Source organism: Anticarsia gemmatalis, chromosome 2, assembly GCF_050436995.1.
Source record: "Anticarsia gemmatalis isolate Benzon Research Colony breed Stoneville strain chromosome 2, ilAntGemm2 primary, whole genome shotgun sequence".
NCBI lineage: Eukaryota > Metazoa > Arthropoda > Insecta > Lepidoptera > Erebidae > Anticarsia > Anticarsia gemmatalis.
The window spans coordinates 7,396,786-7,421,634 of NC_134746.1; the positions used below are offsets into that span (position 1 = coordinate 7,396,786).

At 35.1% G+C, this 24,849-nt stretch overlaps 2 protein-coding genes across 2 annotated transcripts in view; both read right to left on the reverse strand.

Moving 5' to 3' along the window:
• Positions 1–31: 31 nt before the first annotated feature.
• On the reverse strand, positions 32–1,703 carry LOC142982499 (cytosolic Prostaglandin E synthase-like). The gene is made up of 2 exons (XM_076128980.1): positions 1,599–1,703; positions 32–1,520 (listed from the first exon to the last, which is right to left on the reverse strand). Exon 2 carries the CDS (start codon positions 1,513–1,515, stop codon positions 1,036–1,038), a length of 480 nt encoding a protein of 159 aa, XP_075985095.1. The 5' UTR covers positions 1,516–1,520; positions 1,599–1,703; the 3' UTR covers positions 32–1,035.
• A 672-nt stretch (positions 1,704–2,375) lies between these two features.
• Positions 2,376–24,849, reverse strand: part of LOC142982493 (ATP-binding cassette sub-family C member 4-like) — a 35,667-nt gene continuing 13,193 nt past the window's right edge. The window contains exons 2-25 of the mRNA XM_076128968.1: positions 17,760–17,894; positions 16,784–16,988; positions 15,602–15,827; positions 15,149–15,246; positions 14,647–14,844; positions 13,799–13,925; positions 12,689–12,841; positions 11,946–12,139; positions 11,090–11,254; positions 10,866–11,003; positions 9,869–10,036; positions 9,404–9,550; positions 8,167–8,390; positions 7,723–7,868; positions 7,218–7,427; positions 6,647–6,877; positions 5,782–5,888; positions 5,414–5,537; positions 4,963–5,133; positions 4,668–4,795; positions 4,247–4,369; positions 4,028–4,150; positions 3,581–3,741; positions 2,376–3,328 (exon numbers count right to left, since the gene is read on the reverse strand). Of these exons, the coding sequence (XP_075985083.1) occupies positions 3,058–3,328; positions 3,581–3,741; positions 4,028–4,150; positions 4,247–4,369; positions 4,668–4,795; positions 4,963–5,133; positions 5,414–5,537; positions 5,782–5,888; positions 6,647–6,877; positions 7,218–7,427; positions 7,723–7,868; positions 8,167–8,390; positions 9,404–9,550; positions 9,869–10,036; positions 10,866–11,003; positions 11,090–11,254; positions 11,946–12,139; positions 12,689–12,841; positions 13,799–13,925; positions 14,647–14,844; positions 15,149–15,246; positions 15,602–15,827; positions 16,784–16,988; positions 17,760–17,894 (3,973 nt within the window). The 3' untranslated portion in view covers positions 2,376–3,057. The remainder of the gene's footprint in view (positions 3,329–3,580; positions 3,742–4,027; positions 4,151–4,246; positions 4,370–4,667; positions 4,796–4,962; positions 5,134–5,413; positions 5,538–5,781; positions 5,889–6,646; positions 6,878–7,217; positions 7,428–7,722; positions 7,869–8,166; positions 8,391–9,403; positions 9,551–9,868; positions 10,037–10,865; positions 11,004–11,089; positions 11,255–11,945; positions 12,140–12,688; positions 12,842–13,798; positions 13,926–14,646; positions 14,845–15,148; positions 15,247–15,601; positions 15,828–16,783; positions 16,989–17,759; positions 17,895–24,849) is intronic.

The following is a 24,849-nucleotide window of genomic DNA, read 5'->3' on the forward strand; positions in this document are numbered from 1 at the left end:
TTGCAGGGAAAAGCGAAATAAAACATCTAAATAAATTTGAACATAATTTTATTTGCATGTAGAGCTTGTAAAGTAAACAAAAACAGTGGAATGTGTTTATACAGATACAATATAAGATAATGCTAGTAGGTGGATTTCATACTATATTTAATAATACAAGTAATTTGCACACAGCTTGAGATATGATCATGAAACAACTCTAAAGTAATACTAAAGATTTAAAATGTGATACTACATAATATTATGTCAGTTTATAGTTAATTTTTTAACAATAGTAGCCCAAATAAATCTTAAGTGTAGTTATTTAAGGGCTTATAACCAACCTTTAAACTGCTATTGAGTATTCTTAACTATTTTAAATAATTCGAATTTTACTTCTTAATTTAAAATTTTGACACTTGAGTATGTATTACATTGTGATATAACTCAATGATGTCATGATCGGAAACTAAAAAAATATTGGTTAAATATTGTATGCTAAAAATCTAATGCTTTATGGTACCTAACGCTAGTATGTACCTGTGAGAACAATATCTATGAGTACATATTTAATTATTTAACATTATTCCTATTCTTGCTGAAATAAAAGTAAGTACCTCTGTAAGCAGCCATTGTTCTGTCTTTGGAATGTAAATTTATGAAGAATACCTTCAACATAAAAACTAGATTATTTAAATAATATTACATTTTGCAAAACTTCACAGATGACTTTGAAAACATTCTTAAAAAAATAAAACTTAGATATTGTTTGTTTTTCACAAGACATTTCTGATTTTTGTCATAGTACTGAGACTTTAATACTATTTTAGTAAAAAAATACTGCATTCAAACAATAATATAACCCATTAAAAATTAACCTTGCACCACACATGCTACCAAAAATTACAAAAATTTATCCAGATCACATCCCTAAATAAAGTAGCCTTAAATATAAATACTGCTACCACACTACATCATATAAAAAAAGCGATATAATTGTCCATAATTACAGGTTCTATGACTAATTCAATGTTTTGGCTATGTAATGTGTGAGATCTATTGCTCTATATCTGGGAGGTCTTCTTCTTCACCTGAGCTGCTGTCCTCCTTCTCATTGTCGTCACCATAGTCATCCATAGATAATTTATCTAAACAAACATTGTTCATTTCATCCAAATCATCACTTTCATCCTCGTCTTGCCAGCGGTTGAAATCAATCTTGAGCCAATGATGTTTCTTCTTGTCGCTAGTCAGAGCAGGCCAGAAAGGAGCGTTGGTTTTATCCTTTGTTAGAACTACCTCAATTAACCTGCCTTTATTTGTGTATGAACTTTTCTCCGGATCTATTTCGGAATATAGTGGTATCACAACCCCATAAAGCTTGTCGTCTGGTTTGCCTATACCCTCGAAGGAGACTGCTTTTCTTTCAATTTTGATATCTGGTTTTTCACATTCCACATTAAACGTCAAAAACACAGAACCACTTCCCTGAGCCCATGAAACCGATGGTGGCGTAGCGATTAGTTGAGATGTCATTGTATCTGCAATACAAAATAAAGGATAAGACCATTCGACATAATTAAATTATAAACTTATAGAAGTAGATATGATGTACTTACATTGATTGGTACACTACTTTTAGGACTACAAATTACAAGACAACAAGAACCACTTCGATTCAAAAATCAGTACTGTCATTTCAATATTTGGATTTGACATTTTACTTGACAGGATAACATTTTTTTTCTCTGTTTGATAACAGGTCTTTTCGACGTCTTGTGTAGGAAGGCATTACTAGATATTACTTGCTGCACACAACCTATTCTGTTTCATAGTCCCATTTTATCTAATTAGTATACTCATAGGTAAAAAGATTAATATATAAAATGTACAATAATAGTCAGAGGGTAAAAAAAAACTTTTCCAACTAGAGATGTTACTCCTTTTTTCCTTAATAAATCAAAAATCGTAGTTCCTACCACCAACCTAGTATCTCGAACTAATAGTAACGGGGCGAAAAATCATTGAGTAGGTGTCTAGTCTAGTTGTAATGTTTATCTTCAAGTTGAAATTGGTCGGTCAGATGGGTAGAAAATGTCCCAGTATTAGTACTAGCAAGTCTACGTTGTAGGACTACTGGGAACTGCTCGGGAAAACCATTTTTTACGTTCTTGTCTTGCAATAGGTATATTAGGTATAAGTAGGTATAGGTGGCGCCAAACCACTAGAACATTACGACACATCGTAGTGAACAATTTTGAGCTTCGTTTGTAAAATTGCGTCTGCTTTCGGTTGATTCCCTGCCACAGCAAGTTGTGTTCAAGACCGGGATGTTGTGTTACAGCGATACAATCGGATACTTTTGGGGTGGGTTTGAGCAACATTTAGTGTTTTCGGAAAATAAAACAATTATTTATGTAAAGCTTATTTTATATTTCCGAGGGTAACCTCTATGGCATTAATGGTCGTTTCATCAACTTCTTCAATGATATAGGCAATAGGTATAATAAATAACACATTTTGCGCCGTACTTAAAACTATGCTCACTCTTATAAATTCTGTACCTGCATTGGAGTAATGTACCACAATTCCCTATTATATTAGGTAAAAAACTAATTTATATCTATATCTACATACAGTATGAGAGCGAGTTTTAGGGATGTTATAATACTATACAGTAGGTAATACATTATTTATAAATGCTTAAGGATTTATAAATATTAACAATCATACCTCTAAAAATTAAATACCGCATATTAAAAGTCCGAAGGGTTATACAACACAGCGCAGTATTGAGTATAAGCTGGTACCAATATTTTCACTTTGATAATTTTTTACTAACACAACATTTCGAAAAAGCCATTTAATGTAAACTTTTATCATATTCCACATAGAAAAATAACAGCTTACTAGGTAATAACAGTACCAATAAGTTATACCGCGCGTACAACGCAACTTTGAAATAGGTACAATAAACAATAACGAAGGGTTCAACCACTAGTCCAACTCGATGACAAATTAATACATAATAGGTAATTGTAACAAATTAACTTAAATTACTTTATAAAAGGTACATTTCTATACTATTCCGCCATTATTAAGGTATGTGTTTTTTGCTATTTCATGTAACTGTGCGGACATTTTATCACTGGTTTCTTTCACCATCTTTGAGAAGTATCCTTCAGGATTGTCGAGGAGTTTGTGTGGGTGGTCGAACTCCACCAGGCGGCCGGAGTCCATTACCATGACTCTGTCGGAGTCCATGATGGTATTGAGCCGATGAGCCACCGTCAACACTGTGCAGTCAGCAAAACGGGATCTTATCGTTCTCTGAATAAATTCGTCCGTCCTGAAAGAAATGGCAAAAAAATTACTACTTGATAAAAAAAAACGTGTTTGAAGAGAGCTTTCTCTTTGAAATGCTGTTGTGGTTACCATGTCACACTTAAATGCTCGTTTTTTTTTTAGGAGCAAATACTATTTAATGGTGTCACGTTAATAATATAATAAAATACGATTTTACCAATTCAATAATGGTTGATTTAACGCCACAAATGGGTACAGAATAATGAGCTGCATATGAGCGAAGTGGTACACTTACTTAGGGTCTACATTAGCAGTGGCTTCGTCTAGCACAAGAATCCTGTTTCCTCGCAGGATAGCTCGTGCCAAACACACGAGCTGTCGCTGACCGAGAGAGAAGTTCGACCCTCCTTCTGACACCTTGAAGTCCAGCGCCGGCACCGCAGCTTTTAGGTCCACCTGATTATCAAGGAACATTTTTTTTTAAATTTCAGGTCACCGTTTACAGTGGCGTAATCTTTTAATTGAAAGTTTTCATATTGTATTATTATGTCTCTGAATATTGTGTAGAAGAAATATTAACTGGTGTATTGTAGAAGGCCTACATCCTAGTTAAGTCCTTTATTAAGTTTTAGTAAGACCTTTGTTATCGGGGTAACGTGAAGTTATCTTTAAATGGAGATAATGAACTGAAAAAGTAAAATTACGTTAACAGTTTTATGATTATAAAGAAAGGTGTACTTACGGCTTCTAAAGCTTTCCATAGTTGATCGTCGTCGTAATTGTTGAATGGATCCAAATTGTACCGAACTGTTGCAGAGAACAGAACTGGTTCTTGAGGTATTATGGATATTTTTGACCGCAGGTCCTGTACAAAAAAAATAAGGCAAATAAAGCATTATAATGTTAGTCATTCAGAAAGTTTTAAAGAAATAGGTGGTTTTGTTAAAAGTCGTGGTAGTACCTGTAGAGCGAGATAGCCAGTGTTGACATCGTCAATAAGAACTTCTCCCTCTACAATAGCGAGACGGAACAAAGACGAGATCAAGGAGGACTTTCCTGCACCCGTCCTGCCTACAATGCCCACCTGAAAATATCAAGATAAAATTAATATGCATTTATTTCGCTTGAATTGTTTTTAAAAACACCCCAAGTATGAGTCCTTCATATAGGTATATTACGATGCTAATGAGCCCATAATTAGCAATAGTTTGAACGAAGCTCTAAGTAGGTATTCCCTGAGGCCGAAGATCACATTAATCATGCGAACAACATAAAAAATATTCTTGTCGTATCTATTTATTACTTCCATTGGTCGAATTCACAAAATAAGATTGCATAAAAATTACTACAGCACCTATTTATCTTAAAATAGTTTAACAAACCTTCCAGCCACTTTCGATCACTAGGTTGAGATTCTTGAGCACAGGTAAGTCTTCTGGTGTGTATTTCATGTAACAGTTCTTGAATTCAATGCGACCCCGTGATGGCCAGTCCTTTGGTGTTTCTTTTTCTGTAACACAAAAATATATTTAATGAAAAGGATTTACTTAATTATTCAAAACAGTTCACAAGGATAATTTAAAATCAGGCCTAAGACTACAGACTAAAGCAATAGGTATGTGTATGTAACTTTTTTATTACTGTTTTACCAGCTCATGCCAACTGTGTTCTACCAACCTCCTTTCTCCCACTTAGGTTCACGTTCAATGTGCGTGTACTGCAGTATGCGCTCGACGCTGGTCATCTGAGAGATCACCTCGGCGGTCTGTCGCACGCCGAACTGCAGCATCCCCGTCAGGATCAACGTCTGAGATATCGCTAGCCCCACGTTACCCGAGAATATAGTTTCTGTTGAAAAAAGTTTACAGTCAGTACTGTCTTGTTGTCTGCTAAGAGAAAATCTAACACGGCTTTGTCTGCAAAAAGTTTAGCCATTCTGCAAATATGGAATACTGACATACTAAGCGACTCTAATAGACAGCGATTGCAGATGTTATTGACTTGCAAATTATCTGATTGGCAAATGAACCATTAAAGAAGAAAACTAGGTGTATGGTTATTGATAAAGAACATCCCGTCGGCCACTCAAAATCTTTCATTAGAGCTTGATAATGAAGTAGTAACTTACTGCTGTCGATGACGAGGAAGGCGACGATGACGATGGTGAGATACAACACACAGATGAAGTCCAGCCAGAAGCCGAGCGTCACTCCGCTCGCGAGATAGCTGCTCCATGTCGATGTGTGGATGTCCTGGAAACACATCATTATGAAGATGCTATAGAGAAAGGACAGTGTTTCGAAGTCATCTTACTAAACATAGAGGAAAAACGATAAAAAAGTGGTATTTTTCGGATATCTTGGTAGTTCTTTAGTTAGGTGGGTACTGTCTCTTTGGTCAGCTGATAGGGTACACGACATATGAATACGCAGTCACGGGTCAGGTAAATTGCTATCCAGTAAGTCTTAAATAAAGATAAAATAAATCATTTTTTACCTGGAACCTATCAAACTCCTGTATAAGTCTTTGTTCGGCTCCAGCTGATCGTATTGTGCTGATGCCGTTGAGAGTAGCCGACATGTGGGAGAACACTGGACTGCGAGCTGTAAACCAACAAAGTATTTTAATTGACGATATTCAACTATCGCGATCGATTCTATATCGGCTATCGACAAGCGGCTAGCTATCGATAAATTTTGTAGGAAAATCGCATAAGCGCATCCAGCGGGTGCCGTAGGAACTTATTGTTTAGAACATTGTTATTTTTTCAGTATATTCAAATACTCGTTACTATCGACTGTAGATCAGAAACGCGCAATGAGTCTTATAAGCGATTAATCTATTAATCAATATAAGGTTTACGGTACCTTATTTGTTAACCGACTTATCGTTCCGTGTAAATTGGCATAAGACCCGTTTACAGTAGAATTAAAGTCTTTAAAATCTTGTTAGCAGTATAAAAATGTATGAGGTTGTAAATAATCTTCCTCATCTGATGGTACAATATCGTATATTGAGTAGTGACAGCTTAATGGGGACGTTTTTACCGTGCCAAGTCAGAGGGCATTGGGTTCAAGCCAAAGTTGTGCCTCTTCCGGTGTAATGTCCTTACTTATTGTTATCTCACTACGGTACAATTATTTTATTGGGTCGTTTTAATGTGACATACTTTTTAAGAAGATATAAGTACATAAAGTATATTATTGAACGTTTACGCGTTTACGCTACAATGGCAGGATCAAAAACAATTTTAGCACATTTAATTTATCCAAGTTTTAATACAGGGCGAGCCTATTGCTATTAAAGCTAAAATACTCAGTGAAATTATTATTTTGTTTAATAAGCTATAGGTAATACTCACTTGTGCCTTCTAAACGTTTGATAGACTGAGCAGATTTCAGGTAAATCTGTAATATAGTGTAGAACAACAGTAGGATGATGGTGGTAGGCAGTAGGGTCCAGATGAGGGCAGCCGCGTTAAGAGCCAGGATGCTGAACATCACGAGGTAGATCTGAATACATTCGAGCAGAAAACGAGGTAGCAGCTCGTCTAACGCACCGATGTCTTTGGAGAACCTGTTCAGTATACGACCTGGGAACAAAAACAAGATAATTCATTATTTTTGTGTTGATTCCTTTATATGCTACTTATTTACTGCAAATGGCCAGTGTCAATTTCAGTTTGTTCCTAACACTGGTCCCCAGTCGTTTTTTTATTACTAGCATTTATGAACAGTTGGTTTAAGATCCACTACCATTTCTTGCATCAAAATATGATTTATGCTACCTAAAGTGGCCAAATTAAAATTTTCTTTGAATAAGTACTTTGGGGTGGCAATCAGTTCAGGGGTATTTAAAAATTAATTATAGTTAACTCATACTTTCAGGGCATGGTCCCTCGTTAGAAGAAACAGGTCAAAATTAAAACTTACCTGATGAATTAGTATCAAAGAACCTCATGACACCCCTGAGCATAGAGTGGAACATGTCGTTGTGGAGGTTGCGGGAGGCTGTCATGCAAACTTTGAAGAACATGAAGGCGCGCGCCGTGATGAAGAAGATGCAGCATACGATCAGAGCTGAGTACACGTACAGGTACTGCGCCGTGTCTAGAGGACCTATGTATGCGTGGATGTTCAGATCTGGAAAAAAATGTACTTCATTACTACACTAGCCATTTAAAAAGCTTTTGTAGACAATTTAACTTACAATATGACGGGTGCATTAAACGGTTGATAAAACAATTTTTCATCAACCAACCGCTGGATTTTACGTGATGATGCCTTTAGTAAGATATTCTTAGTTTTGCTTTTATAATAAACACAACTAGGGATATCTTGATATGTTAGGGTTTAAATTAGGAATATATTTATATTTAAGGGAGAGCAAGTATGTATGTAGTTGGATATATACAAATATTGATAAAATTAGTCTTACCAGGTTTCTGAGAGACTCCCGAGAAGTAGCTGGATATGTTGAAAGTGCTGTTGTCTGGTGACAGGGTTCGCTCGAGACGATAATCCTGCTTGCTGCTTGTAGTTCTGTTATTTTCTAAGTCCTTCATTGTGGTGACCTCGTTCGTCCTTTAAGGAAACGAAAAAAATACATATTATTTGGCATAGAAGTTCTGGAACACATTTCTTGGGAGCGTGCAAGGTTCCCAGGTTCCCAACCCACCCTTGGCCAGCGTGATGGACTCAAGGTCCAATTATCTCCCTTCCTTCAGGAGAAAACGCTTGCTCGGCAGTGGAACAAAAAATAAATATAACTGTACTGTATCCCATTATGGAATAAGTGTATTTTAATCTCTTATTTAAATTAAAAACTTTTGCTTATATATTTTTATCAGAAAACAGTGAAATTGTCCGAGAAAATAATTACCAGAACGTAACCCAATAGTCGCAGAGTGTTGCCGACAGTTGCCCTACGACTAAAATGAGTATCGTGAAGAGTATCCTGGGTGTTTTGCCACCGGCTCTCATGTACGCCCCGTACACATGCCAGCCCATGGAGCCGGACTCTCTCTCTTCTTCTTCCATCTCTTGCGCCGGGACCTCACAGCCTGTCATCGAGTCAGTCAGTGATGGACGACGTGTTGTAGATAACTGATGGAATTAGAAAAACAATCAGTTTCACCGTTTCTAAGTAATTGTCTGATAACTTATCCGATGGATAGAGAGACGGCAAATGTATGTCAATATCTGTCAAAATTCCACCTGGTGGTCTATCTCATACTTGACTAAAGTGGGTGAAACCGGGTCTAACTATCATATTCATGATACTATAAAGTGATGCCAAATTGTTATCATGCATACAAATTGGTTAGTTGCAAATTGTAAAAGAAAATGTAGAGATTTATTTTAAACCAAAAAAGGTACTGACTCAAATAAACGATCTGAGAAAATACTAAGCAATAAAAATAAGACCGTTCCCGCTTGCTCCGTAAGCGAATGCCGGGAATGTTATCCGTGAACGGAGTAAATGTAATAATTCAAGGAAATAAGTAGTCATAAGAATTTGCGTTGCATATGACGACATTTCCAACGATCTATCAATAAATTTAAATTCAATCACGATTCTCTGAAAATTGCTATGCAAATATGTAACTTATTGCTACAGCATTAAGATGTAAGTTTGTATTTTGTAGACGTTCAAAAAGGGGTGTGAGGGTTATACTGGGTTCCACACGTCCCAGTTTCAAGTGAAAAAGTCTTGTCACGTACAGTAGATATCGTGGAGTGATGTATCGAGTTAGTGAATGTGTAATAAGATTGTAAGCAAAATATAAACAATCTGATTAACTGAGTGGTGCACTCATTTTTACACTTAGGTCCTAATTCATTTCTATTTTAATTTTTTATGTATTTTTCCTAGTTTGTGGTATTTGTGGTTATGCACTAATTATCACTCCTTTTGTTGAGGATTGAATAACTACAATAAATTGCTTCTCTTACGAAAATAGACGTGAGTAGTTAACACATGTATTTCACACTTTGTCGGTTTTCCTCTTTCCGTTTTTATTTCCAAGGCATTATCTAATTTCTTATGAAGCAAATAGATGACACATTTGCAAGGAACTAAATATGGCGATTAAATGGTCAATGTAATAAACACTTACTCTGGCAGAAGTACGTCGGGACAAGGGCAGAGGTTTTTCCAAATCTTTTTTGTCTTCATTTTCATCGTGGCTGGAGGACAACAACTTGGCGAAGTCTTTGCCTGTTGTCTGGAGTTCGTCATACGTTCCTTTAGCTTCAACGATACCCTGATGTAGAGACAATGATGTAATTAGCGTCATTAGAATCGTTTGCAGCCATTTGTTTTGTCATTGTATTAGGTTAGCTTTTGCGATGTCTTACATTAAGCTTTTTAAGAAGTTATAGTGCCGATGAATGACCATATAATATACTATTACCATCCTTGAATTGGACTTGCGCTAACTTAAGTGTAGACGATTTGAAAAATAATTTATCGAGAGGAATAGAGATATCGTGGGGAGGTTGTTGCCCAGCAGTAGGTTGAGAAAAGCTGCATTTGTATCTGAATTGGCGATTACAATACCCTAATAAGTGTTATAGGTTACATTGTTCATGATGACGATGTAGTCCGCTGCCTTGAGGTAGTGCAGCTGGTGTGTGACAAGCACGCGCGTGGTGTGCCGCAGGTAGCCGCTGATGCACTCGTCGAACAACTGCCGCCCTACGTGAGCGTCCACCGCCGACAGCGGATCGTCCAGCAAATATATTTCTGCCTGTTCCACGAAAAAAACGGCAATGTTTAGAAAAACTGAGCTTGTAAGCGTAATAGTTGTATAAAAGCTTTACAAGTATTGTAATGACTGCAGGTCTATCTGTTTTTATTTTATCGATTAAGATCTGCTTCGAACTATAATTTTATTTTTAGCTTTATCTTACTCTTACTGCAGTTATGATCAAAATAAGAATGTAATGGTTATTATTTTTTTATTATATAAAAATAAAATATTCAGAATCTTGATAATAACGATAAAATTAATGCCAGTATTAATGTGAATGTACAGAGTCACAAAACAATAAACAGGAAATAATTACTTAGTCTCTCGACTTGCTTCCGGATAAAATACAGCGATACAAACGGATGAACTAACGAGACTCGGTCAAACAAGTTCCTTGTACTTTTCCAGTACGAAGTTAAACAAATAATCACCCTTAATGACCTCTGAGCGCCACTGATGACGTTCATGTCAAACAATAGTTTTGTGATTAGTCTCCTGACTTGATTGCCCTTGACATTGTCTTGTCAGTTAAGAATCCAGTCGACACTTGTTCCCAAGATCTCTCTGCCTAATTTATTATAACAAAACTTTGTTCATCTAAGTGACAAATTGATTTAAAAGCTGTTTTTTCTTTGCTTACTGTTACGAGGTTCATGTTCCACGACATATTTATGCAGATTTCAAACATTTGTTAATGTAATCAAAACATCAAATTGTAGTTAAATTGTAATTTAAGGGTGATTATTGCAATTTACCTTAACATTATTTTGTTTATACTGTCTCTACTATACCCGGCGCTATAGGTAAAGATGTATAAAATACTTACTTGTCTGTAAACGGCTCTGGCAAGATTGATGCGAGCTCGTTGACCACCAGACAGTGACGCACCTCTTTCTCCAACCAACGTTTGATCTCCATGAGGGAACTGCTGGAAGTCTTTTTGAAGAGCACATACTCTAATAACCTGGAATTTAACCATGTCAAATTAGAACCGTTTAACTAGAAAATCTTACAATTGCTTTCATAGTTTCTGAGAAAAGATGAACTTACCTCTTTGTACTTCTTAGCGTTGTAAGGTAGTCCAAACAAAATGTTTTGTCTGACCGTAGCCACGAAAAGCCATGGCTCCTGACTTGCGTAAGATAACGGTCCAGACAAATATACTCGACCACTGCTCGATCTAAGCTCATTCAGCAATAGTTGAAGTACTGAACTCTAAAAAGAAATAAATATTATTGGAGAACTCACACACGGTTATTTGATTTCAAACTGAGCGGAGCTTCTAGTGTGGTAACCAGACAACTGATAAACATACTTATGTACTTCTAAATACATAATTAGAACAAATACTCGTGCTCATCACAGATATATTTGTCTCGGGTGGGATTGAAACCCGCCACACGGGGCGCAACGGTTAATGCGGCGAGTTGAACACGCAAACCATTGCGTCAAACGTGCAGTTATAAATAAAAATAATAACAAATCAGTGTTAATTTTAACAGCACTTGATTCAGTTTTGTCTTTGATTAAAGTACAAGGTCTTTATAACTATTGTGGGTACGTTGTCTCCGTTATAAAAAGGAAGCGTTGCCGTATTGAGTATGTGCTAAATGTGTTCGGAGTGTTGTTTGATTTATTTTACCCATATTGTTGACAATCACTCTTGTTATGAGTGATTGAAATCTATTCATGGTATTGGCAAATACTTCATATTGTAAGAATATTTTACCAATTTACACGTATTTAGCACGTTTTTCAGTCACTTATGAATTGCGGAAATAAGATTTAAATGATAAAATCCAGTTCATTTTGTTGTATTGAACTTTAATTGCTTGCGTCACGAAATACCTATTACAAAATTACTTTCGAAAAATTAAAAGTAACTAATTAAAGAAGATTTTATTACCTTTCCTGATCCGACGGCTCCTATTATCGCACAGAGTTTTCCTTTGGGGACCGTTAAGTTCAAATTATTTAGAGTAATGGGTCCATCTTCAGTCCAACTAGCGCTCACATTTTGTATGAGTATGCCGACGTCTGGATTCACAGGCATTGGACAAATAGCTGAACTTAAAATACCTTTTTCATTGCAGTCGAAACCTGGACGAAGAAGCACAAAATATAAGTTTTTGAACCCATAATAATAAGAGTTAGGAAATATATACTTACTCCTTAATAAATAATAAATAGCTGGTACATAAATTGTAATAAACGCAGCATATCAATAAAATGGGAAATTGTAACATTAATAAAATATGAATACGACAACATTTATCCAACTGTCAAAACAATTTTACCTCAAAAAACCTATGAAATGAAGGTAAGAAGTCCGAGAGGCTAAATAACAACAAACTGAGTAAACAAAACGAGTAAATTGATACAATTGGTTAATGTGTACACGTTACTACGAAATAGGTAACTGCAAGCTTCACGAGACTCAGAAACGTTATTTTCTGTACGGATCATTTGATCGTATTTATAACATGCTTATTGCTTGTTAAATATAAGCTTAGTTATTTTATTTATGAATAATAATATTAATTATTATTGCATACATGTATTTAAAAATAATAAAACAATATATATATATATATATATATTATTCTTAGTTTATCTATTTAAACGGCCTCAAAATTAATAATTGCTTACCAGGATTGTAAATGCCTTCTTCGTCAATTTTCTTAAATGTATTAGGACGTAGATCGATCTCACTGAAAGTCTTCATTTTCTTCTGTCCCTCTACGCTTTGAACTAATTTGGCGATGTCCACGTCAGGTACGCTGCGGAGATCTTCTCGTTCATCTAAATAACAACAATTTCCAATTAAATTAAATGAACTACTTTTCATCTCCACTACATGTTGATTTTACTTAAATCACTTTTTTATGACAGTTAATTTTATTTATTTGTGCAGATATGAAATGCTATTGCTAGTTTGTTACAAATAAAGACAAGTTTTTTAGCATTCACAGTTAAAATTGTCAAAAATCTATGTAAAAACCATTTCTATTCTTATGAAAATAAAAACTGCAACAAAGTAGTAAGACTCTACCATGTGATTAATACGCATTGCGCATGGTGTCCCGATGAAATATCTAGTAAAATCTAGTGAACACCGAATAATACTGAACCGAGCATTAATCATAAAAATAAGATGACGAAACTTGTTGGTTCATACGAGACTGTTAGTGTACAGTAAGCGAGTAATGTCATGACCTCACAGGATGTGAGTTAACACAATAAACTACGGTTCATCAAATATTCTTTGCACAGTTGTGACGCATTCACTGCAACCAAATGACACGTAAGATAAGACACTCATTTTTTAATTTCACACCAAAAGTAAAACGGCTTAAAGTGAGTTTAACAGAAATAAAAGAATCCATAAATACTGAAAGGTTAGTTGGCATTGTTGGCAACCTGATGCAAAGAGCTCATTAAGTGCGCGCAGTAACGCCTGTGAAAATCGTTGATTTTATTTTATGTACATTGTCTTCAGCGGGATTTTCCCATAGTGCTTATCTTCAAATAACTTATTAAGTATTTTTAATAAATCCCTATTAAATTTACGCTCCTTGCTTTTAGGTTTGTTAGTGGTAGGCAGGTCAATTAATCGACAAATTGTATTTTTGTTCAGCAATACGACCGTTGTGATTATAGAAATGAGTAGTAGAATAATTTGGGAGAGTTAGGAGGAAAAAAACATCGAATGTTGTGTTGTTTGCAAATTATTTCGATGGAAACTTAGACCACACGTACCGAACAACATGAACGTTTCCAGACGTTGAACAGAAATCAGCGCTTCAGCCAAGAACGACACGGCGTTTGACATAATGATCGACAACGTCCCTTGCAGGGTGTTGAAGAATTGCGCCAATGGGAACACCTGCAAATAACATAATAATATAATACACTTATATTTTATATTGTATAGTTTGTATACAAATATTATAAAAAAATGCGAAAAATTATGAAAAATGTGAAAGTAACTCTGTCTGTCTGTCTGTTACTTAATCACGCCTTAACTACTGAACTAATTAGCATGAAATTCGGTATGGAGATATTTTGATACTCGAGAAAGGACATAAGCTACTTTTTACCCCGGGAAAATGATGCATTCCCCTGGGAAAATTCAGGTGGCGGACGAAGTCGCGGGTAAAAGCTAGTATAATATAAACATATATCGACTAAAGTGCAGTTATAAGATCAAGGCTAATAAGTACGACAATTGTTCAAGATCACCTACGATCATTATTGAAGTCTTAGTTACAATATCATGTATTGTTAAATGAATAAAATTAGCATCTCGATGTAGAATTTTGTATTCAATATAGACCTTATAATGCGTTTCGATGTAGTCTTATTATATTTACGACCATAAAACTTATAGGCGGCAATAATCTGTGTATCTTTTTTATCACGAAACTGTTTTTGTATAGCTATTAAGAAAAAGTGTAATTCCATAACTTTATAATAGGTAAATAGAACAGATTAGCTCTAAAATTCTGTTAGAATAAAGATTTTTAGTAGCCGTACTATAGACTACTATAGAGAGCTTTTAGGTGTGCGATAACTTTTTATGAATAAGACCGTAAGTGTATACTTACAATATCAGCAGTGACTTGATATCCGAACAGAGAGTATGTTAGTAGAGTGATGTATAGCGAGAGTCGCTCGGTGAACACCATGAAGCTGAGGTACACTCCTCGGAGGTAGGAGGCTGATGTGATGCAGTTGATCTCATTCTTCCGAGCGAGCGCTACTACTTGCTCAAACGGCTTCTCCCAGGCATACATTTTTATAACCTGAGACAATACAAATACAATTATTTTTCTTATTCCCATTACAAAAGTTACAATTCTAAATAGTAGTCTGGAGTTGCGTAACACGCCAGGTATATGGTAAATGGTCCACCTCCTTTACATAGGGCTAAAATTGTATTATAATATGGCAAAATGTGAGATTATATCATACATTTCTGGTTACGCCTTCGGGTATGACAGGCGTGGTGTTATGTATGTATGTAAGTTTTTCTAATTACTGGTCAAATGGTTACCAAAAGTTTAGGTATACTTAGTGCATAGAATCGTGAGCCATAGGTGAACGCACCTGCATACCGCTAATAATTTCGTCCATAATTTGAACTCGCTCGTCGGTTTTGCACGCGGTCCTCATTCGCAACCTTGCAGCCAATTTACTCATGTAAGCTGCAAATATAACATACAAATTCTTACATATTTCGATATTTTTTGACGTTGCTTGATATCATGCTACGGAAAATCTATCGTTGTGTTGAGGTAGTCCATCTAGGGCACCCGTTCGAATAGCACCTTGACGAAAAGCACGTAGCCTAGTCCACGAAGGGCACCTATTAATATATTATTATGTATTTGTCAGGTGCTTTTCGAACAGGTGCTCAAAATGGACTACTTTGTTGTGTTTAGCTATTTGACTAATTGCAACTTAACGGAACATTTCTCAAAGAAACTGTCGTACTAAGCAATCGCCTAAACTTCCCGACAAAACAATTAAACATCCATGTGAAAACGGAAGTGTACTCACACTGCACCGGTATGGTCTGTAATACAATGCCGATGACGCCGACAATGGCCGCGTATCCGATCTTCAAGTAAATGAGGTAGCAGACCACGATCAATTGTAGGGGCAGTAACCAGATGAAATGTGCGTAAATGAATGCGTAGTCGAAACGATTCACGTCATTTGACAATAGATTTACAACTTGTCCTGCTGTCGTCTGCGCGAGTGCTCCCGAACTCATACGCATTACCTGGTGATGAAAGAGTAGAGTTAATTTTCTTTCTTAATTAAAAAATGCTGATCCAACATGCCTATAGTTAAATAATTATGCACATTTGACGCTATAATGTACTAAATAAATAACGGACGTGAAATGTTAATCGCACCAGCTGTATGTATTTACATAAAACTTAAAAAAATATGAAATGGTGGCTCTATGCACTTCACACGCGAAAATCCTATAGGTATATTCGTAATAATATAACTGAAAACTTAATACGCCATTTAAATAGTACATACCAACTTATTTAGTTTACATTGCTCAATAAATTTAACTCTGAGGCTTCCTTTTGATTCGCCAAATTTTACAGAAAATTTATGGCTTACAATAAATGTAGTTTATAATTTATAATACTTATTAATAGCAATAATACCCTGATAAACTAAAAACAACTGTATAAAATTACGCATCTATAGAAATAATAGATTAAATCAAATTTACATAACAATAGCATAAAAAATTGTTTGTAAACATAATATTAAAATGTAATTACAAGATCTAGTTATTCGCTACTGCGCTGTGGTTCCGAATCGTTAATTTGATTGAACTCATATTAATGTATTGAACGAAATGAGTATGTCATCACGTGCCCAATTGAGTCGAATTTTTCGACCGGAAAATTAAGTTTATTGGCAATATATGTAAACTAAATATTTTTCTATTTCTATTTTTGTCTGACGGAACATTGTGTCGCGTATTATCGGTCGCGTACCGCCTGAACAGACAAATGTTAAGAAAAACACTTGACCATTCACACTCAACCGATAATGCGTCGTTGCGAATCCCATACTATTTAGTCTATGCCCGACGCATCTTCCATCAGATGTGAACCGTCCTTAAAGTGCACTGCCCTGCAGGGTTAAGATCTCTCTATTATATTTCTAAAGACCTTCCTTAAGCGATTGGTGCAACGATTGGGTTCTTACCTTTCTATAAATAAGTGAGCAGGCGGCAATCCGAACTTTCATACCGAATTGTTGTGTGGAGTAAGTCCCGTGGTGGTTGAGGAAGGCGATGAAGATTGAGATCATGATGACTGAGCTCGCACAATACACTGCTTGCTCGTACGTCATGTTCGAACCCGGCTCCCAGTAAGCCAACATCATGCTCAGGGCCACAGGTTGAAACGGTCTGTCGGACAAATGCTATGTTGAAAGATAATGAGCTTATAAAAAATCTTAAACTTTATATGAGAGGGTGAAGGAAATTACATCGGTGATTAGAATGATTGTTTATACTGTACATTTGTACAAGTAATTTATATGTATGTACAGATCTATTTCTTGAAAGTAGGTATCGAAGTGACTTTCGAATTATGTCTGCGATTGGATATACAAAATAGATAAGTTCATAAACATCGCAGCAAAGAAGTGTGTAATTATTTTATAGCGTTATTTTACACGATTTATTGACATGGAATGAAGTCACCAGTCGGATGGATCATTCGCCACAATACTGCAAAACCCTTAATTTCAGATGTAAATGCAACTTATTAACATAATCGTGAGTTAACATTAAAACTTAAGTTTTATTTATAATTATTTATTTTTATACTGATTTTATAATCACTTAATAGACAAATAACCGTATGATCTGTCTTTTCCTGGATCTGAACATAATAATAGCTTTGAACTTTATTTAATTTTATTTCTAGTATCTGCTGAATTATTAATTTACGATAGGGGTGGGCCAAAATGACTTTATAGTCTCCGTCTTATTTTTTTTAAATAGTGACATTTCATATCGTCAAATCACCTACATCAAAAAAGGAATAAAGATGTTTGTCGACGGAAAAATTCGCCGTAAGGGGTAGTTAAGATAAGAGTCGTGATAAACGCGTTCAACTAGTGTTATGTGTCTATTGCATGACAATTTCAATGTAACACCAACAAAATTGCTCACTTGAGTACGAGTGCCTGTATAAGGAACATGATTCCGGAAGGAGCGTAACTCATCCAAAATGCCTTGGTCATAGCGCGGAGTAAAGATGGTTTACGACCCTGCTTGTTCGCCAGTGCAATTTCTTCCAGCCATTTTCTGTAACAAAGTGTGTTATTAGTAATTAGTTTTGCGGCTAGTTCAATTTATCGTAGGTATGTGTTGATATTTTGAAAACAAAACTTGATTGTCTGTGGATCTAATCTAAAAAGTAGAAATGATGAGCTGATTTTTTACTTCAGGATTACTCTTTAAAGTCTGCATTGCAGTTTTTCATTGCGAGGTATAGAATGCATTGTAACCAAAACTCCAATTCAATATAAACTATTGACCCACATCCACGAACATCTCTGATTAAATCAGACGGTTTAAACTTAAAAGGTGATTTCCCTCCCGCGTATCCTAGAATTCGTAAAAACGTGACTGTGAGTCACATGGACGCACGAGATCTTCTCAATGTCACGCTTGATGTATCGTCCTATTCCTGTTAACAATTTGTACACTTAAAATTTGGCAAAATTGCTTGTATAGCGCTGAGGACGTTGTGGTGGGCCAGTGATGAAAACTGAAGTGGTTATCTCAACGAATATTTGATTTGAAATCTTGACCTTAGAACAAGATACTCGGCATACTAAATATCTGTAAGATTTTTATGATATCATCAATTTTGGCTATAAATGGAAGATACACCCATATCACGAATTCCTCTAAATATTTACTTAATATTGAGCTTCCTGGTTCAGCTACACATTTAAATAATTTGTGTTAAAAATAGTTTCAAATTGATTTAGATGAAGATGATGTTACGTGTCTACTGTCTAGAAAAGAATTCGACATTATTATATGTAATGAATATGGCGCCCTAGCGTGTCAATTTAAGAGGTAGTTTAGGAAAAGTAGCTTTAAAAATCACATAAAAATTGAATATAGGTTCGATTCCAAATGCATGAACTAAAAAGACAAGTTTTAGCGAGGATGTTTTATTTGCGAGATAGCTATAAATGTTAAATTCTAGGTGACGAACTCCCAATGTATGCAAAGAACATAGTTGCACCTCTGGCGTCGGCGACAACGGCTCGGCGACTAATCGGCGATGCAGGCTAAATAAGAAACGCACAAGTCGTGATCGTGACATTGTTTATAAAATACACCAAGTCGTACATCGTGGGAGATCGCCCTCTCTACATATAATAGAAGTTGTGCCACCATGTGTAGAATACAAAGTTAAATTATATAAAAATATTTATAACTATAAATAATAACATAATATTATAAAACAATTGTCATTGAAGCTCGGATTGAAGTATGTCTCATCGACTCATCTTTAGCACAAAATAACTTTGAAGGAAGAAAATTCATTACGAATATTGTATTTTACATTGTGGTTTCCAGAAAACCACAAAAATAGAGTATGTTCATTTGCGTTTTACATACAAAAAGATACGGTCGTTAAAAATCCATTAATGGGTACATAATAAACAGATGCCTTATGTTATTTAAAAATAACTGACTTGACTTCTACAAAACTTCTTATTATCATTATAAAATGAACAGAGATGATCCGTATGTGATACGAATGCAGCTTACGTTGCATGTTGTACTAACAACTATTAAAACAGATTGTGATTGTGTATTAAACTAGTTAAAAAAAACAGAAACCTAATTAAATGTTAAATTCGACGTTAAATAAAATATCAAAGCAAAGTGAAGTTGACAAATGGCAAGGATTGATAAAAGACCTTACCTTTGATTTATCAGCAATTTTTTATATCTGATAACGAAGATTTTTATTTTTCACTTTAATTAATAAACTGAATCTCATAAAAACTAAGGACAAAGAATAAAAACAAAGTTAAAAATTTTCGAACATAGTTATAAAATTGTTTTAATTTTTTTTACCGGCCAGCAATTGATTTACGAGAAAAACTTCTTCGGTAGATATTTTAATCATAAAAAAATGAATAATATAATGTATACCGACTGTGAAAATAACATTATGAAATGTTTTTATTTTTTAATTTCCAAAATCCAAAGAAGAAATCCAAAAGGATATTTTAACAAAAAGAAAATATCCTTTTCGCAACATCAACAAATCAACACAAAGGGTCTGTTAGATAACAAACCTCTTTTAAAAGGAAGAACGTTTAAAATCGTTATCTATTTGTAACAGCAAGGCGCAAGGGGCTTTCGCGGAAAGATGATATTTTCCATTTAACCTCCATGGAGTATAAAATCCATTACATTTTCCATGGCTTTGACTTATAATGCATTCTTTTGTGTCCTATAGCCTGAATTTTCTTTGTAATCAAGTTAATTCTTTAATTCTATTTACCTTCAGTGAGGTCATGTTAAGATGCATCGCAATTGCGGACGAGAATGTTTCGCCAAGGTTTACAACATTGCTAGTTCATTTAATTTATAGCGATCTGGATAAAAGTATTAATGAGAATAAGGGCAGATTTCCTTACATCACATCACTTAATTACTGAAATTTATACTCTCAGTAATCACAGCGTTTTTCTCAATTTTTCTTAGAGTATGTTTCAAAAAAGTTAAAGCTATTATATTTGGATTTCGAACAAAACATTTTTATCCGAGTTTATCTTGTAGAATTGAGTAAAGGGTAAAATAACTTTTAACGATAACACATGTGTCAACTAACTAGGTGTCTAGTTCAATGTGTTCCAAACTTAGAGTAATGTATCTCCCTGTTCAGCGTCAGCTCGTTTGCTTATCATCATCAACCATTTTCAGGTTACATTAAAAATCTTAATCAAATAAATAAATACCCAGAAACGGGATCTACTTAGCTTGATTAGTGTTTTATCAGTAGATAACAGTAACCTTTACACTGATACGAGTGAAAGTACATCGGATGTCGGCTCATCTCGGTGAATAAGAGCGACACGTAACCGGTACGGAGACGCACATTCCCATGTCGATCGTTGACACACTAATGTTCTCGCCTATACCAGTTATGTGTTAGTAAACACGACAATGCTGCATTTATAGCTCATTAAGAACACGTGACATAAGAAGTGTCGGAGGCGTGGCGAAGGCGAAATTTCTTCTTAACTTTATGTAACCTTAACAGTATAAAATCAGCCGCCTGAAAATGCGTTTTGAATGCACGCTTGTGCTCGCTGTGATTTCGCCTTCGTTTCGCCACGCATTTTGAATTCGATTTTTTCTAGTTTTCGAATAAAGTAGCCCTATGAATTTCGTAGAAATAGGCAATATCTGGGGGCACGGAAGTGCCCCCGCAAGTCGAGCAAAAAAAAAGCGGCACGGCCGTAACATCCTTTTCTCGAAGCAATTCGGGCTATTTTTGACACCCCTATAATTTCGTAGTGGATAAAACAAGAAGCCTGGATTTTCAGCAACTAATCAGTCATTGTATAAACACGGTATATTTAAAATTTCAGTCAATTTGAACCAGTAGTTTAAGAATGACAACTTGTTAAAATTTTGAATTTTGTCACTCACTGATTCACTGACTCACTGACTCACCGATCATCAAAAGTCTAAGGTACTTCTAGCAGACTTAGAAGCTTAAAATTTAGAATACAAATAGGGTTTAGTGTCTTAATCATGGGAAAAATTCAATATTTTCTAATTTCGGTCAAGTTTTCTAAATACACTAACTGCAACAATAACTTTGTAATCCCATATAAATGTATAAGATTACAAGGTTACATTTGCAGTTAATGAATTAAATTATTATTTCTGTAGAAAATAAAATAAATAGGTGTAAATATGTATCTACTATATGAGACATAACGGGAGGGGGTATAGGGTGGGTAAGGGTGTTTAGCCCATGAAACTGAACAACATTCCCATAGGAAAATATGTTGAATTATGAAAAAAGTACGGCTTTCCATACAAATTGGACTTATGTTTGCTCTATTCGCTCTACAAAAAGAAGTGAGATGCCATCAAAAACATTCTGTAAAAACCTCAAGTCTCGCCGTAAAAAGTTGTGAGATCTATATAATACCAAGTCGATTAATCTATTTAGTCTCTACTTAAAGGACCTTCTGTCTTAAGTTATTACGTATGTTATTATCATGCCAATTTAAAAAAAAAAATACCTTTAAAACAAATAGATCGACTTGGTCATCGCAAGAAAACACAAATTCGCCATTAACATTTCAGGAGCATTAACTTCTCGTCGTGCTGTGTAGTGTGATACATACTAATAATCAAATCATGCGATGGCCAGGTCGGTCTATTTGTTTTAGAGGTATTTTTTTTAAATTGGCATGATAATAACATACGTAATAACTTAAGACAGAAGGTCCTTTAAGTAGAGACTAAATAGATTAATCGACTTGGTATTATATAGATCTCACAACTTTTTACGGCGAGACTTGAGGTTTTTACAGAATGTTTTTGATGGCATTGATTTAATATTGGCAATATTTCAATTTTTTATATTGGATTGTTTTTCTTTATTAACCTGTATTTAATTTTAATTCTATCAAAGTAACTACTTAAACCAGAAGTAACGGTGCCTATAAATTAAAGATAACGTCTACCTAATATAATTAATTACTACGATGCGTTGTCTCCACGACATTCCTATGATAATTTACTTTTATTTCATTCATACGTGGGACTGGTTCTATTTTCACTATGCTTATCTATGTTTAAATTACGACGTTCAGAAACAATTCCAGTTTTCACAATAATTTCAAAGGTTTTCAAAGAATTATTACCTTCGAAGTTCGTTAACCTTAGAACTTAGCAGCTATCTATGAAGGATCTAGTTGCATCAAAGGCTACTTAGCTTGTTTATAAACAGAGAGTGCATCTGCCTCTAAACGGTAATAAATAAGTCCAGTAATTTATCATCCAAAGATTACTTGTGAAAGTAACACAGGATGGCGACGGGTGTCGAGTACACAACATTGTAATGGTATACAATACGTGTTACAACAATGAGTGAATTGAATAAGCGCTACGTGTGATTGTCGCCTTCGGGATGTAGAATGTGATGGAATAAACCAATTGGCTGTGGCTTTACATATTGTTTGCAGCATATTATCGCATATAGCTATGTAAAAGATTCTTACTGTTGCCTGAACAGAGGGCCGGGATACGGATAGCATTAGACGAAGCCTTAGTCCAGCCCTAAAGTAAAAAAGCAAAATCGAATATCTTCTTGTGGATTGCCTAAGGCTAGAATACTGATAATATCGTACGAGGACTATAATTCTAATACCATGCACTTAGATCACACACCAGACAATAATTTCAAGGTATCAGTCGATTCTAAGATAGTTAAATTATCATAAAATTATACGATTTAATCCGTTACGTTGGTAGGTGTGTCAGACCGGTGCAAGGCATCGTTTGATGTCCGTCAGTTCTCCGGCGTTCAAACTATTCGAGAGTATTACGACCTTCGGTACCGGCCGAGCCTCCAATCCTAATTTGGACGGTATTGAAAGGTAAAAGAATTATGTCTTAATTCATATCACGTGTGTTTATTCGTGTTTATTATTTGAAAGGAAGTATTTGGTAGATACTCGCTATTATATTTACTTGAATACGATCTGAATGAACATCAATTTTAGTTATTTCGCCAGTATTAATGCATATTGAGGAACCATCCCGAAGCTCGTCTGAAATGCATTGTATATCAATAAGAAAGCTTTACGAAATGGTTGTTACTTGAGTCCGTGAATGTATGTTAGTGACATGAAAAAAAATGACCATTGCAATCCTTATTACTAGTAAGAGGACGGAATTGAGACTCGATTACAGATGCTGACTAAGTGCGGGTTTGAACTGAGCATACCTTCAAGAACAGTGTTTTACAATTATCGGGATTTTTAGGAAAGTTAATTCTGATAAAATTTACATGAGTTATGGCTGTCCATTTCATGAGTATTCAAAAAGCGTAAATAAATTAATGATGTAACATCAATAAATCTGATTAATGACGCGGAACTCTCATTGCACAGTTGAACTAGCACTTGACCGATATTTTTATTAGTGGTGAGTTGTAAAATATATTTATGGCAGAGCAACTCGATATCGGAGCTTTATCTCTTTACATAAATTAACTTTTCACTGCAACGATAAATAAAAATAAATGCATTAATGGCGGAAATGCTGGATTTATATGTTTTTCATTTATATCTGGTTTGTGATTTAGTTAACACACAACATATTATTTGTATACCTCTGTAATACGGATAAAATAACAAATATTCTGCTACCCGTTCCAAACTGAATACACATATTTGCTTTTTTGTATTTTTTTCTGCATTACTGACTTTTCCCCAACCCGCACTTGGCCAGCGTAGTGGACACAAAACCTAACCCCTCCCTCGTTTGGGAGTAGACTATTGCCCAGCAGTGGGACAGTAAAAGGTTACAAAAAAAACTCTTCATTAAATCTTAAACTAGCATTTACGTATATATAATTAAATAGATTTAGCTTCCATCATAATTATATCAAAGCATAAGCAAACATTTCCCTGACAACAACTTTAAACGTTTTCAATTAAAACTGGCTGGTAGCGTGTTCTAGATTTGATATCGATTTGTTAAGCTATTTTTAATTTGAGTTCGATGATAGATCGCGTATTGGTAAATACGTTGCATATGTTAGTTATATGTAATACATCAATGTTTACCAATGCGTTAGTATGTTTCACAACACACATATGTACAAGGTACAGGGGCACCGAGGATCGTTGATCTGTCGTGACTGTACTAGTACATACTAGTTTGTATTTACACTATTTACTACCTCTGCCCTCTATTTACTTAAATATACAACTTACATTTTATGAACTATGTAGTTTATTTCTAGGAAACCTTATTTTTACTTGGTGGGCTGATTAGAGCCTATGGAGAAGCCAGTGCTCTTTGCAGCAATCTGCTGTTTCTTTTTATTTCCGCAAGGTAGGTTAGGTTACCAGAATGTGGCCAGTACTTAGTATGCTAATAATGACATTTATTAAAATTTTACGGTCTAAATTATTATGTACTTTATGCAAATCTTGTGCAACAAGGAAATAAGCTTAACGGAAGTAGTATA

Excerpts from the sequence above, each read along its gene's own strand:
- LOC142982499 (XM_076128980.1), bottom strand. The coding sequence starts at position 1,515 with ATGACATCTCAACTAATCGCTACGCCACCATCGGTTTCATGGGCTCAG.